This window comes from Coturnix japonica, chromosome 26 (assembly GCF_054131305.1).
Source record: "Coturnix japonica strain WE chromosome 26, WE-NBRP24, whole genome shotgun sequence".
NCBI classification, from domain to species: domain Eukaryota; kingdom Metazoa; phylum Chordata; class Aves; order Galliformes; family Phasianidae; genus Coturnix; species Coturnix japonica.
In genome coordinates, this window is record NC_140688.1 from 4,347,971 (window position 1) to 4,362,909 (window position 14,939).

General features: G+C 47.2%; 1 protein-coding gene and 1 long non-coding RNA gene across 2 annotated transcripts in view; one reads left to right on the plus strand and one right to left on the minus strand.

The window, feature by feature from the left end:
• LOC146756705 (uncharacterized) overlaps window positions 1–14,939 on the plus strand; it is a 378,411-nt gene that overhangs the window by 17,197 nt on the left and 346,275 nt on the right. The gene's annotated exons all lie outside the window — the stretch shown is intronic.
• LOC146756708 (uncharacterized) lies at window positions 1,374–4,908 on the minus strand. The gene is made up of 3 exons (XM_085524005.1): window positions 4,446–4,908; window positions 3,737–3,847; window positions 1,374–3,631 (listed from the first exon to the last, which is right to left on the minus strand). Exons 1-3 carry the CDS (start codon window positions 4,477–4,479, stop codon window positions 2,196–2,198), a joined length of 1,581 nt encoding a protein of 526 aa, XP_085380131.1. The 5' UTR covers window positions 4,480–4,908; the 3' UTR covers window positions 1,374–2,195.

A 14,939-nucleotide genomic window follows, 5' to 3' on the forward strand; every position in this document is an offset into this window, starting at 1 on the left:
ATTCAGTGACAGAAATCCATTATTGCCAATATTTGTTAGCTTTAATAAGGCCATGATGAAAAAAGCAGTCACCTTTTACATGGCCTTTGGCTATGCCTAGGATACAAGAGAAAATCTGGCAGTGCCAGTCCTATGAGATACAGAGGGCCACTCAGGAGGTTTGTAGTCAATTGACTTCAAAGAACCTCAGAGTGCTCAGCAACCCACAAGAAGAGCTTTGTTTATAAAAGCAAAAAGACTCCAGTCTTCAAAAAGGGCAAGAAGGAAGACCCGGGTAATTACAGGCAAGTCAGCCTCACCTCTGTCCCAGGGAAGGTGATGGAACAGCTTGTTCTAGATGCCATCTCCAGACAACTGGGTGATATGGAGGCTATCAGGAGTACTCAGCATGGGTTCACCAAGGGGAGGTCGTGCTCGACCAACCTGGTCGCCTTTTATGAAGATGTCACTAGCTGGGTGGACAGGGGGAGGGCGGTAGATGTAGTCTACCTTGATTTCAATAAGGCTTTTGATACTGTCCCCCATGACATCCTTATAAAGCTGAGGAAGTATGGGATAGATGAGTGGACAGTGAAGTGGGTTGAGAATTGGCTGACTGGCAGAGTGCAGAGGGTTGTCATTGCCGGTGTGGTGTCTGGCTGGAGGCGTATAACTAGCAGCGTCCCCCTGGGGTCTGTACTGGGTCTGGTCTTGTTAAACATCATCAGCGACCTTGATGAGGGGATAGTGACCACCCTCAGCAAGTTTGCTGATGACACGAAGTTGGGAGGATTGGCTGACATGCCTGAAGGCTGTGCTGCCATTCAGCGAGACCTGGACAGGCTGGAGAGCTGGGCAGTAAGAAACCGGATGAGGTTTAGCAAAAGCAAGTGTAGAATCTTGCACCTAGGGAGGAATAATTACATGCACCGGTACAGGCTGGCGGAAGACCTGCTGGAGAGGAGCTCTGCTGAGAGGGACCTGGGCGTCCTGGTGGACAACAGATTGGCCATGAGCCAGCAGTGTGCCCTTGTAGCCAAGAAGGCCAATGACATCCTGGGGTGCATTAAAAAGAGCGTGTCCAGCAGGTCGAAGGAGGTGATCCTCCCCCTCTACTCTGCCCTATTAATGCCTCATCTGGAATATTGTGTCCAGTTCTGGGCTCCCCAGTACAAAAAAGACAGGGATCTCTTGGAGAGAGTCCAGCGGAGGGCCACGAAGATGGTGAAGGGCCTGGAGCATCTCCCCTATTAAGAAAGGAAATGCCTTGTCCAGAAGCAAGCAGTGGGCTGGAGAGGGCACCAAAACGAAACCCTGCTTGCACCTTTCCCTCTCCTCATTCCACATGCTGACATTTATTTTAAGAGCAAAAACAAGACTACAGTGAAGAAAGCTCCAGAACAACTCAGCTACTTTATTCACCCCCTTCTCTTTCCACTACAGAAGATTCTCAGAAAACCTCCAAGAGCCACGTTACTGCTCTGCTGACCCTTCTCTGGGATGCATCAGTGCGCTCAGAAATGACTGAGAGCAACACATGCACACAGACACACAGCAGATCCCTACACAACCACTTCTCCACTAGGAAACAGCATCAAAAAGCAGCTGGTGGGAAGAGTAGAAGTGGAAAGCGGGCATGGTGAGAGAAGTGCTTTGGGCAGCAAGGAAAGGCCATCTGAAGCTCCTGGGTTAAGTCCCTTCTGCAGAGGGTGTCGGTGATGCCGTCTCCTTTGCAAACTCTTCCTGCATGGAGAGAAGCATTGGTCTCCCTCATCCCCGGGCTCTCCAGCGTTTTGAGGGTCTCTCCTGCTGGGGGTTTTCCCATGAGAAATGAGGCACCAGCCCTGAGAGAAACTCTTCCTGCAGGAGATGCACTCCTAGTAGCTACCTGTCCTGTGGACTGCAATGTTTAATGAGGACTGAGCTTTGCATGAAGTTCTTCTGGGAGTGTGAGGAGCTCTCTGCTAGGCACAAAGCCCTTCTCACACTCAAGGCTTCCTGCCATTTCAGCTCACTGGTGCAGACATTCTGGTAACACAGCAGATGGGATTCTCTGAGGGAGAGAAAAGACAAGTTCCCAGGCATCTCCCTGCATGCAGGCCTGGCCAAAATGTTCTAAAATGTCTGACAGAAGCTATGGTCTCTCTCCTGTGTGCATATGCTGGTGCAGCTTCAATTCAGAACTCCCTTTGAAGCTCTTACCACACTCAGGACACTCAAAGGGTCTCTTTTTCCTGATGGATGCTCTGATGCAGTGTCAGCTCAGAACGCCTTTTAAAGCTCTTCCCACACTCAGGACACTTATAGGGTCGCTCTCCTGTGTGCATGCACTGGTGCATCTTCAATTCAGAACTGCTTATGAAGCTCTTCCCACACTCAGAGCACATATATGGTCTCTCTCCTGTGTGGACACGCTGGTGCACCTTCAGTTCAGAGCTGCTTTTGAAGCTCTTCCCACACTCAGGACACTTATAGGGTTTCTCTCCTGTATGGATGCGCTGGTGGAGCTTCAAATCAGAACTGCTTATGAAGCTCTTCTCACACTCAGAGCACTTATATGGTCTCTCTCCTGTGTGGACACGCTGGTGCATCTTCAATTCAGAACGCCTTTTGAAGCTCTTCCCACACTCAGGACATTTATATGGTCTCTCTCCTGTGTGGATGCGCTGGTGGAGCTTCAAATCAGAACTGCTTATGAAGCTCTTCCCACAATCAGAGCACTTGCAGGGTCTCTCTCCTGTGTGGATGCTCTGGTGACGCTTCAAATTAGAACTGCTTATGAAGCTCTTCCCACACTCAGAGCACTTATAGGGTCTCTCTCCTGTATGGATGCGCTGGTGGAGCTTCAAATCAGAACTGCTTATGAAGCTCTTCTCACACTCAGAGCACTTATATGGTCTCTCTCCTGTGTGGACACGCTGGTGGATGGTGAGGTGGGTTCTCCCTTTGAAGCTCTTCCCACACTCAAGGCACTTATACGGTCTCTCTCCTGTGTGAATGCGATGGTGGATGGTGAGGCTGGAACTGTTTTTGAAGCTCTTCCCACACTCAAGGCACTTATACGGTCGCTCTCCTGTGTGGACACGTTGGTGTATTTTGAGTTTAGAACTACCTTTCAAGCTCTTCCCACACTCAAGGCACTTGTACAGTCTCCCTCTTCTGTGGATACACTGGTGGGAAGTGAGGCTCCCACTGTCCGTAAAAGTCTTTCCACAATCAGAGCACTCAAAGGCTCTCTCTCCTGTGTACATGCACTGCTGGCCAGTGGGGTGGAGACTCCATTTCATGCTCTCTGCAGAATCACAGAACTCGTAATGCCTCTTTGCTGAGTGCGTGCACTGGTGGCTAGTGATGCTGGAATCCAGTTTAAAGCTTTTCTCACACTCAGTGCATGGATTCTGCTTTTTCATCTGGCACACATCCTTGCTCCTGGTTTCCTCAGGCTGCTTTGGACCTATGTTGGTGTCCACTGGGTTCCTCAGTGTCATTCCCAGACGCTTTCCCAGGGGCTTCTTGATGTGCTCACCCTGACCTTGCTGCAGGACTTCCTGGACATCCCTTCTGATTTCTTCCACAGAGATGCGATTCAGCTGCATTTCCGCTACACAATTTCTCTGCGGAACCTCCTTTGTATTTTTGATCCCATCAGCTGCTGGATGACAGAGGAAATGCAGCAATAGCACACGGTGCCCAAAATAAAACACAGGCAGAGAAGGCTCTTACAGCCCCAACATTCCCCTTCCCTCCACCACCTCACCTGGGCTGAGGTCTCCTGGCATGGCCTCAGGGCTACGCACATCTGGGATCCAGGGGTCTTCCCCTCGTTCAAGCAGGGAGATCAGCATGGGCTTGGGGGCTGGAAGTGGAGCTTCAGGGAGAGAAACAGGGAACAAGAGAGCATTTCCCTCATGCTGGCACAGTGCCTGTTCAACAGTTCCACTCTGTGCCCCTCCCCAAGGAGAAACCACCATTTAGGTCTAAATGACACTGTGCCTACAGCTTCCCTTGGAGCAAAGAATGTTTTGACATCTCTGAACATTGTGAAGGGATATTTTTTCTTTCAAATTAACTTTACAACAGCTTATTTATTTTCTTACAGTCTACCAGTGGTCAAGGCATCAAAATGTTGATGGCAATTGCATGGAAAATCCTCAATTCCATAGCAGTAACCAGGGATTCATCTGTGAGCTGGAGCTGGTGGCACCAAGCAACACACAACACAAGGGCTGGTTTTCTCCCTCCTGGCTGATGCCTGCTTGCCAGCACTGACTCTGTGGCTTAGATCAGAGTGCCGTGCATACTAATCCCTTCTGAAACTCATGCTTTTCAGTATCTCCTTTCTTGCTGGCACTGTGGTGTGAGTCAATATGTAGCTGCATGGTGTTTATTCAAGGCCCGGCTTGCAGAGGCTCATTCTGCACAGCCAAAGGTGCCCTAACGAGGAGGAAAGGCAGACAAGCTCTCACCCAGCGAGGCCACACACTGGTATGTCTCCAACATCACGTCCCGGTAGAGCTCTCGTTGCACAGGGTCCAGCAGCGCCCACTCCTCCCTGCTGAAATACACGGCCACCTCCTCAAAGCTCACGGGCTCCTGCAAGCAAAGAGGCTCCTTGCTGGGAACAGCCAAGGCCCAGGCAAGCAGCTCGCACAGGACAGAACCTCACACCCCAGCTGCTTTTCTGTCCCCAGCACACACACGCTGGCTGAGGGCACCTCCCTCTTCCCCTGCATTCACATCCCTGGCCCCTTGGCCTCTCCTGCCTGCTTCCCCAACCCCTACCTCAACTGGATGTGCTGCGGCCATTTGCTGCTCTCCTGCAGGCTGGGATGATCACGGCTGGAAGGCAGAAGTTGAACTGGAGCCTGCAGAGAGAAGAGAAATGGCAGGGGAGCTGTGAGGGAATGCAGCAGTCCCAGTCCCAGATCAGCCCTTCTGCAGGGCACTGCCCAGCCTTGCAGAGGAAGACAATGAGCTGCAGCACAGGAAACAGTCTGGCTCAAAGAGATGAACCGTCACAAAGCTGTCTCAGACTGGGAGGCTGAAACAACTGGTAGCTGACACTTAGTTCAACAGCTGAGACTGAGAGGGGACTTAAGACAAAGCACGGCAAGGAGGCAGTCATCTTACCCCAAAAGAGGGAGCAGCCCAAGTGCCCCTCCAGCTCTGCTGCACAGCAGCGGGCTGCACCACAGGACCTGCCCTCGAGCAGGGCTGTCTCTGCAGCTCACACCTGCACAGAGATCCCTTGCAGCTTGACATCAAGACTCCTTCTCAATACAGATCTTCTGTAAGACACCCGTGGTTACTTTGGAGCTTTCATGTATTCTCTAAGGTTCTGTCTTAGAGGGACTGTGCACGTATGATTCCTTCCACACAAAGCCTTGACCAAGCTTGGGACTAGGAGAGGATCCAGCCACATCCTAGCTCCTTACCTCTGTGGTCTGAAGACATGAGAAAAAAAGAAGACCTACTCTGAGCCTCGTGACTCAATGGGAGGGCCTCCTGTAGGTGTGTGCGTAACCCTACCCTCCATGCAGTAAATAACCAAGTGTATCCAGCCACCTCCGATCCTGCTGTGTCACTGTTAAATCACTACAGCATATCCCTATTATATCAACAAATATAGTCCTGCTTCTCCCTTAGGAGTGTATGCTGTGTTTGGATCCACTTGTGACCAATGGGCAAAGTCTGCAGGATGGCAAGAAGGGAAACAAACCGATGACAAGAGACATGAAGCGCATCCCAAATTCTTCTGTGAGTGTTCTCGTGGCTACTGCTGTAGTTGAGCAGAAAGCAGAGGTCACTGGGGACAGTAATTGGATGCAAAATGGGAAAGGTGTTATCAGCATCGTGTCGGGTTTGGAAGTGACATATGAAGCAAAGGAGAACTGCACCAGTCCTCCCAGAATCAAAAGCGACTGATATTCCACAATATTTCTGCTGCACTACGTGGTGCAAGTTGTGCAGGTAATGCTTATTCACACAATAAACGAAGACCTCCCCGAGTCGCCTACAATCCTTTAGGCCACACATCCTCCACCTGTAGGGTTTGGCTCCAAACAGATGCAAAACTGCACCCATAGCACTAATTAAAGGCACTGCCTCTACACAGTTAAGGCAAACAGAGGCAGCAGAATGACGGCTTATTGCCTGCCCTAGCTGCAGTTAAGGAAACTGAAGAGTGATACACGAGGAATGGGAAAGGGGAGTTCTATTGGAGGCCTGAGTGGTGAAGGAAGTTGAGGACATACAACAAGGACAGCCTGTGCCAACTGGGGGATCTTTTGATTGACTGCAAGCACGCCTAAAGGGGACGGCTACCCAGGAAAGAGATGCAGAAATACTGTTAGAAAATGGTATGGCCATCCAACCATCCAGCAGGAGGTGCAGAAAAGCACCTGGTTCATGGAAGAACACCGTGAATGCAGCCCCCAACACTCAAACACAGCAAGCCTGCTGGAGCACCACCTCCACAGATCCGTAAGGGAACACCTGGTGGCAAATGGATTAAATCCTCTGGCAGATGTCCGTACATCCTCTCAGGAGTGGAAGTAGCCCTGGGCTTGCTGAAATCAAGCAAGCCCTCAGAAAAGGGTTGGGAAAAGTACTCTGTAAAGGTGACTGATGTAGTTCTCAAAACCACCTACTGCTGATGTTACCTAAAAGTGGTGATGGCTCACATTCCTCGGGTAAGGAAGTGCAAAACGGCGAGGAGTCAACTGGACGGTTCACACTTCTCAAATAAATAGGATGGCTTACTTAAACACAACAATAAATCAACAAAACATCCAACCACATGGAGATTATTTTTCCATCTCCTGAGAAGAGAGAGTATGTGACAGCACTGCAGCCAAACCAGCCTGTGACGGTCACAGCCACCACCAGCCGATGCTGTGCTGGGAATTTTAACTGAACCGTGAAGGCAACTTATCGAATAGCAGCAGTGCTAAACAGAACAATTAAGGCAATAAACAACCACGTGGTTACAACAGCCTTGTTAAGCAGTTGTTAGAGCACTCCAGGACACCTGCATGATATCAATAAATTCATTCCTCCCTCCCTCTTCAGCCGAGCATGCAGACTGCGCTCACTGCCAGGGGACGCTCTCAGCAGCGCCTGCCCTTTGCAGAAGGCACCTGGGCTGTGCTTTACTGACCTGCTGCTGCTCGGCCGTGTTCTCAACGCGTGCTCCAGTCAGCCCACAGGCTGCCAGCTTCTCATCGTCTGTTCCAGAGCCCAGTGCCGGAGCTGCTGCAGATGCTGAACGTGCTCAGGGCCCGCAGCTGTGTGCTCAAGGCATCTGCAGCTGCCGGGACAGCCTGAACAAAAGCCTTGCCAGGGCTTTGCACAACCCCAGCTGAGCCATCAGGCAAGCGCTCAGCAAACAAAAGGTAACGCCATTTCAAGGGTCGCCAGAGGCACGTGTTGCCCGCAGGGTCCCCGAAGAGAAGCTGGGGGCTGCCGGGGAGGAGGAGCAGGGCGAGTGCAAATTTCCACTTGGAGGCTTCACATTAAGACACTCCAAAGGAGGCATCGGGGGGTTTAAAGCTTCCGTCAATCCACGCGTGCACAGCTGCAGAGCGAGGCCGTCTCGTGTCTCCCGTGGCCCAGAGGAAGAACTGCAGCCCCAGCTGCGCTGTGTTACAGAGATCCAACTGGGCAGCAGAGCACGCTGACCTCCTCTGCTCCCTTCCTCACTGTCCCAGCTCCCAGCCCGTTCCCGTGCCCCTCGGAGCCCAGCCCGGGCTGCATGAACTGCCGCCCTGGTTGCAGCCCGTCTGGGCCAGCAAACCTGCTGCGCTGAGCGGGAGCTGGAGCCGGGACCAGGGTCCCGCCTGGGGTACGGCAGTGCGGGTTCCGCCCCGTCCGGGGCCGTTCCCCGCTCCTCTCCCGGTGCTGCTGGCAGGGGGCAGGAAGCGTGCGCTCCTCTGCACGAGCCACGAAGGGCACCTACCTTGGGTGCGGAGCAGGCTGCTCCCAGCTCTGGTGCAGGTAGCCAGGCTCCTCGGAGTCGCGTAGAGCAGAGGACGCCGAGTGCCCTGAGCCCGGAGCTGGCCGCAGGACGGCCTTGGTGCACCTCCTGCCACCGCGGTGCTGCCCGGATGGCTTCCAGACAGGCTCTCGCCTCTTCCGCACAGGCTCAGGAAGGCAGGAATTCCCACAACGATCACGCCCAGAGCTCGTTTTCATGGCACATCTGCCCCCGGGGGATGGCGATGGGAAGGGGTGCGGGGGAGGAGGGTGGGAGGAATGGGGGCTGTGTTTTGTTACGCTAATGAAGCATCGCTTTCTGCCGGCTCTCTTTGCTTCCTTCGGTGGGGACATTCGCACACCCTTGTCATCAGGCATCCCTCCCTTGCTGTCCTGGCGTTCCTTTCATTCCTCTCCCCCACGAGTATGTCCCAGCAAGAGGCAGTCTCCGGTACAGCAGCAGAGGACATTCTGTGTTGAACAGAACTCTTGCAATGGAACCGAGCTGTGGCTAGGAGCTTTACCCAGAAGCTGCTGTAAGAATACGACTTTCCCCAGATCCTTGTCTAAGGGTCCTAATAAGTCTTCTGTGCAGCGATACCTTGCGGTTCTGTGTGGGTTTGTGGTCCGTATGGCTGGCCATACCTACCCTTGAGTTGCACCGGGCAGTGTACTTGGGAGTGACCTCACTGGAAGGAAAGCAGTGTGCAAACTGCAATGGGAAATTGCATTTAGGAAAGCAGGATATTGAGGTTCGTTTTCTGGTGGATATGGGTGCTTCTTACTACCCATAGATGGTTTTGTAACAGTAGTAGATGCTACTGCCCAACAGGAAAAGGCTTCCTTTTTTGGATTAATTAAACATAAGCTAAGAAAACAAGCAGGAATACAGAAATTCTTGTACCTGCCAGGTTACTCTGGCAAGAAATTGAATAAAACTGGAGCTAAGAGTGCAACGATATTGACTGATTAAAAACTGTAACTCTGGCTTTAACACAAACTGGGCAAAACAATGTTGTACCCCCAGGAGTTACAGCAATCTCAAATATGATACACTTAGTGGTGTGGGCATCAGGGCCAAAAATGAAGCCCTAAATAGAAGTTAAAAGCAAGAGCTTGCCTAGTCAGGGTAAAGCGGTGCCCTTTGAGGGTATGGGACTGTAGAAGGATAAAAGAAATAATAGGTAACTTTTTGGAGTTTGGATTCCAATTTTGATAGCAAGTGCTGTAGTTTGGTACAAGACTTGAGGGCAAGTACTAGAATAGTTGAATGGATACACTCAGTGGTGGCAAATCCATGCACTTTATTAACCAAGTTAAGGAACGAAAAGATGGAGTTTACCTTCTGGATTTGAGGGATGTCTCTTCTGCCTGGTTTGGCCAAAGGAAGCCCAAGGTTATTTGCCTTTGAATAGGAAAGCCCTGATATGGGGAGAAGAGTCTCAGTTAACCTGGACAGTGTTACCCAGGGTTGTGAGAACAGCTGAATGATGGTCAACTCATGAGCCTGAGATCTGGGATCCTCCATCCTAGGGTGGAACTTTACTGCAGCACGTGGCTGCCACAGCAACAAAAGGACTGTGTACAATAGACTGAGAGTTTGCTGAGTTTCTTGGTTTACAGAAAGCACAAATAACTCAACAGGAAGTGACATATTTGGGATATGAGAGTACAGCTGGACTTTGAACCTTAAGGACTGCCAGGAAAAAAGTCATCTGCCAAACCCCTGAGCTGCAAATTGCCAAGGAAGTGAGTAAGGGATGGCCAGGGTGCCTGAGGGCGGTGGCTGCACTGGTACTTGTGGGAATACAAGAAAAGCTGTTCAGAGCAGCAGCTGTGGAGCAAGATAAACAGCATGAGAACCAAGGACACCTCTGCAAGGAGAAGAAGAGTCTCACAGCTCTGATTGGATACGTGCCTGCATGGACAGTTGAAAAGGGTTCTGTAGAATGCTCTGTTGACATGTAAAGGTGGTTGGGAAAGTTGTAAGGGCGGACGGGAAAGTTAGAAAATAACAACTTGTGAAGGTCTATAAGGGATGTGAGAACTTGTAATAAATGATTTGGATCGTTCACATCTGAGTCCGTGCCTCAAACGCTGCAAATGTGGTGCTGATAGGTTGATGGTTGGACTTGTTCTTAGAGGTATTTCCAACCGTAATGATTTTTTTATTCTATGAGGGTTAAGGACTCCAGGACAGTATCAGTGAATACTTCATTCATGGCTTGAAAGCTGAAGCTTGAAGCTGCTGAGGTTGAATGAGGAAGAGTATGTCCTTTGATGTGGTTGAAAACTGATCTTGAACAGACTTTCTCAACAGGATACTCTTTGGTTGGGACAAATACAGAGGAGTGTATTTGTGATTTTTCTTGCACAGGGTCAGTGATCACTGTCTGCACAACAGTTTTAGGAAACAAGAAAAGAGAAAAAAAAAACAACTGCACGGGACCTAAGTAAAATGAATTCTTAATGACTGACTGTGCTAGTGAAACATATTGAGTAGCTTGAAGCTTAAGACAAAGGAGTTAATTGCTTTGTTGTATGTGACTATATGAAGGGTTGCTGTAAAGAAGAATAGTAAACTTGTTATATGGCAAACAGGCTATGAACTAGTGGTTGTATCAGTTAGGAAGATTCGTGTTAGTTACTGCCTTTGAGTAGTAAAGCTTGCAGAGCTTGGGAAGAATAGGTTGGAAAAGCTACAGAATTTTCATCAGTAACAGCTTAGACATATATTGGGGTTAGTCTAGTTATGGATTTTATTGCTGTAAGACATGAGGGATGGGCAAAATGACTTGTTCCTAGTCCCTCCCAGTGCTGTTATTCTGTGCTGCTTGTGTGTTTTCAGAAATCTATGTATTACTTACTATTGTGCCTTTGTTCTTTAGTTGTCATTAGTTGTGGCAAGGGTGACAGCCCTTTCTTCACTCTGTTTCCTTACTGTAGAATTAGGAAATTTACAAAGAGGAAAAACGTGAATAGTCAGGAATATTTTGGAAAGTGTTTCCACTGTTAAACACTTCAGAATTTCTCAGAAATTCTGCATCCCAGCTGTAAAGAAAAGGCTTGTGCATAATTTCAAAGGGTTGAGAATACTTAATCCTGAAATTGTTTATTGGTTTTTTACTCTGTTTTGGCCTTGTACTTTGTCTCCAGTAGTATGTAGTTGGCACTCAGAAGTAATTTGATTCAGCTTGTCCTTCTGCACTGTTTGCTTTCTGTTCCGTTGTGCTGCTTTGCCTGTGGAGTCCTCTAGTCTGAGATCTGTTGTCTCACCTTGCCTGAATTCTGCCTCAACTGAATAGACATAGATTCAAAACCTGTGTTGCATTATTTTCTGGTTTCAGAAGTGTCCAGTCTTTTACTAGATAGACTTTCCTGGTTTTGAGTAACTTGCAAAACTGATAGTATTCCTGCCTGCTTCCCAAGAGTCTCTGTTTTTCAGACAAGGTTATGTTAACAAATCCATGAAAACCCAATAGAAATTCTGGGCTCTTTGCTGTGTGTCTACTTGCATCTTCTGCTTTCTGCCCTTGTCTTTGTGATGTCTTCGTTTTGCACATCCTCTTTATTTGTCTTACTTGAGTAAATGAATCCATCTGTCACAATCTTCTCACCTGGATGTCTGAAAGTTCTCTTCCCGGCAAGGGATTTATTTCACTGTTTACCTCTTAACTTTTGTCCTTCCATTTCCTTCTCTGTTACTTTGGTTTTATTTGCTGCAACGCTTCCTCCTCTTTATTTTCAGGAGTACTTCTAATCTCTTAACATGAACTGTGTGTTCCTGTACTTCAGGTTCTCTTCAAAGATTTTTTCCATATCTCTTCTTTGACTTTGATTAATGTTAACTGTTGAGATTTTTCTGGATGTATTCCCAAGACTCAGTCTGAGGTTTAAAATCCATCCAGTAGTACTACTGAATTCAAGTCTGCAATTCAGAATTGCTTCGTTTGTAGAGCAGGGCCTTTTTAGAATTGAATTCAGTGGGATGTGAACAGAAGACTCAGGGCAGCAGGGTCTGTTTTAGTTGGATAAGGCTTTTGGTTAACTCTTCTCATTCCTGTAGATATGGATTTATCTTGTTTCATCTACATGCAAAACTTTGTAGTGTAATCAGTTACATAAAAATACATTCTCTTCTCTTCCTGTGTTTCTAGTTCTGTCTTAGTAATTTTCTTGAAATGTGTTAGCACAGTCCTGCTTCATGTAGTTCCTGTCCTTGTTTTTCTGTTCCTCCTGCTTTCCCTAGTCCTGTTCTGATAACCTCAGAAGTACTCTCTGTTCTTCTTAATTTCTTCATGCCTAAATAGAATTGTCTCCTCAACACCAAATCTGAAATGTTTTTGTGTTATCTTAGCAGCCCAAAAGTAAATACCAGGTTAGTTTTTATGAGAATTTCCTTTTCAGCGTCAGAATCTGAGCTTGGTTTACCAGAAGAGCTCAGGAAAACTAATGTTTATTAAAAATCAGTGTATTCTGTAACTCCACCACGTTCGGCATAGTGCAGTTTAGGTTCAATGGAATACAGTATTCTCCTGAAGCTTTGAGATGTTTGTCTTTTTGATTAATGGAAATGGTGGAAAGCATTGTACTTGAATTGCAGGTGTTGTGCTTCTTCCAAGGATTATGAAAATCAGCTGCATTGTCTGGTGCCTTGGGAAAAATACAGCAGGAATTGAAAAGTCCTGCCAGGTTTCATGCTTTTGTTTTGCATGTGGTAGTATTGAGCTATTAAGAAAGACTTCAAATGTTGTGCGGTACAGCTCGTATTTCCTATCTGCTTAAAGGGAGAAGCAAAGTCTTTGATACTGCTACAGCTGTTGGATGTGAAGCTTTAATTAAAAAGTTCTTTGCTTTGTTTGGTAGCAATAGCTAAATATCCTGTTGAAGGAAATGTAACTTTTTTTAATCAGGGGTGATTAAATTCTTACGATCACGTTAGCAGATGTTTTGGGACAGATCTTAAACGAAAGTTTTAACAGTCATATCTGTTTCCATTGCTTACATGTCCATTACCAGTAGTTGTGGGTCTGTTTAACATGTTTTTCTTTGCTCCGTGTGATTATTATTTTTTCAACAAAATAACAGTACTTTGTGCTTTTACTGTGCATTCTGCTATTATCTTATTGTAAAACATGGGACCCCATTGTAATGCATCTATGAGGGCTGCTCTGAAAGTAATGCCTCCTATTTTATTATGTCAGCCCATGACATCAGAGGCAGATGTTAGTGGGATGGCAGTAGAGGTTGAACCTCCCCGCCAGTATTCCATTACATTTTATTACTGTGCAATGAAAGCTTTGCTTCTATCATAAGCATGTATCCTTCTCAGTGTCTAGCTTCAGCAGTAGAGGTTTTCACAGAGCTCTGAGAGCAGAGCTACACTTTAAAACTGGTGAGTCTGCCCCATGGGTTGGAAGTGATAAGCTTGGCTTTTGTTTGTAACTTTGAGACAGCTGCTCAAGAGTGGGGTTATTCTCATGTGTGCATTAACAGATAGCTTATTACCTGCTGGTGAAGATTAGTTAAGCATCCATAAATGTTGACGGTTTTTGTCATCACCAGGCATAATGTTAGGATTTAAATGCATTCCCAAAGTGGAAAACGCTCATGAAGATTTCTGTTTGATTGTTTTCAGAGTTGTGGGTTATACTGCTTTCTTTTAATGGGCTTGCTATGACAAATATAAAGCCTGTTCTTTTCAGCCTTTAGTTTACTAGCTATTAACAACAGAATATTTACAGTGAAAAAGATCTAAGGGGATAAACACATTATATCTTAGCACCTCAACATTTGCAAAAAATAAATGGACAAAACCACCTCCCTTCCCACTACAGCACTTATCTGGCAGAACTGGTTGGATTGCTTCTGTTCTCTTAGCTCTTGGGTCTGTTGTTTTGCCACTCATAGAACTGCTTCCCATGAGTTTATGTTGTGTTTGCACTGGAGGGGTTGAGAAGCAGCTGAAACTGTCCGCTTCATTCTTGTCCTGCATCCCACTGAATGTGAGCTGTGTATGAACTCAATAAGCAAATACGATTTTTGGTATTGCATTAAGTATATTCCTGTGCTGTGCTCTGGTGGTATGTAACTGTTCAGGCTTTGACATTATTAATGGAAGCATGCCTGACTTCAGCATGTGCAAGGCTTCATCATGAGCATCTAACCCATCTTTTAACAATGAGGCAGAGTTCAAGTAGATTTGCAGGTGATCAGTTGTGCCAGACAAAACTGAATTCCTTCTTTGATAGAACAACCAATTCCTTTTTTCCTCCAGACAAAGAGAAGAGATGTAGACCCGTATGTCATACTTCACTTGTGCTCTTGAGGCTGTGCCAGACAGTAAACAGCTAATTCATGTAAAAGAGATGATTGTTGCGAGAGTTGGTGTTTGCTGAAGGAAACAACTGCTTGTGGTTTTTTTTTTTTATTTAGGGCAACCACCTCAAAAGCCATAAGCAACAACAAAAATTCCTGCAGGAGTGATTGGAACGAGAAATGTTGGCAATAAGGGGATTTTCCAAGGGCTCAAATTGAGGGCTAGTCTTGCACTGTTTGCAGTAATGACCTTGGCACCAAAAACTCGTTGGGATTTTCTTATGAGAATTTGTGGTGTGTTGTCAGTAGGTGACAACTGAGGAAACGCATGTGCAGCAGAACACATGCGTTTGGGACATGGTACAGATACAGAAAAACCAGTGAGACTGGGCATGTCAAGGCTAATAACAACCCTCCTGGGAGACAGTAGAAATCCTTACTGTTGCAGCATGGATAACTGGAGAGAAGTGAACAGGAGAGTGGAAGATGTATAGGGAAAGATATTCTGTGGAGAATAAGCTGCAATTAAGGCATTGTACAATGTTCTTCCAGCTGGAATATTACTTGCAGTTCTGGCTACTATATTCAAGAAACATTGATTGAAGCTGCTTGGAATTCAATGAAGGGAATATTATGGGAATAAAGAGCCTGTTATGGAAGGACAGTAG

What these genes read in the sequence shown, in the direction of transcription:
- LOC146756708 (XM_085524005.1), bottom strand. Translation starts at nt 4,479, where the DNA reads ATGTTGGAGACATACCAGTGTGTGGCCTCGCTGG. An exon ending in CCAGTGTGTGGCCTCGCTGG is followed by an intron (nt 3,848 to 4,445) that starts GTGAGAGCTTGT and finishes CTCTCCCTGAAG; the next exon opens with CTCCACTTCCAGCCCCCAAG. An exon ending in GCCAGGAGACCTCAGCCCAG is followed by an intron (nt 3,632 to 3,736) that starts GTGAGGTGGTGG and finishes TCTGTCATCCAG; the next exon opens with CAGCTGATGGGATCAAAAAT.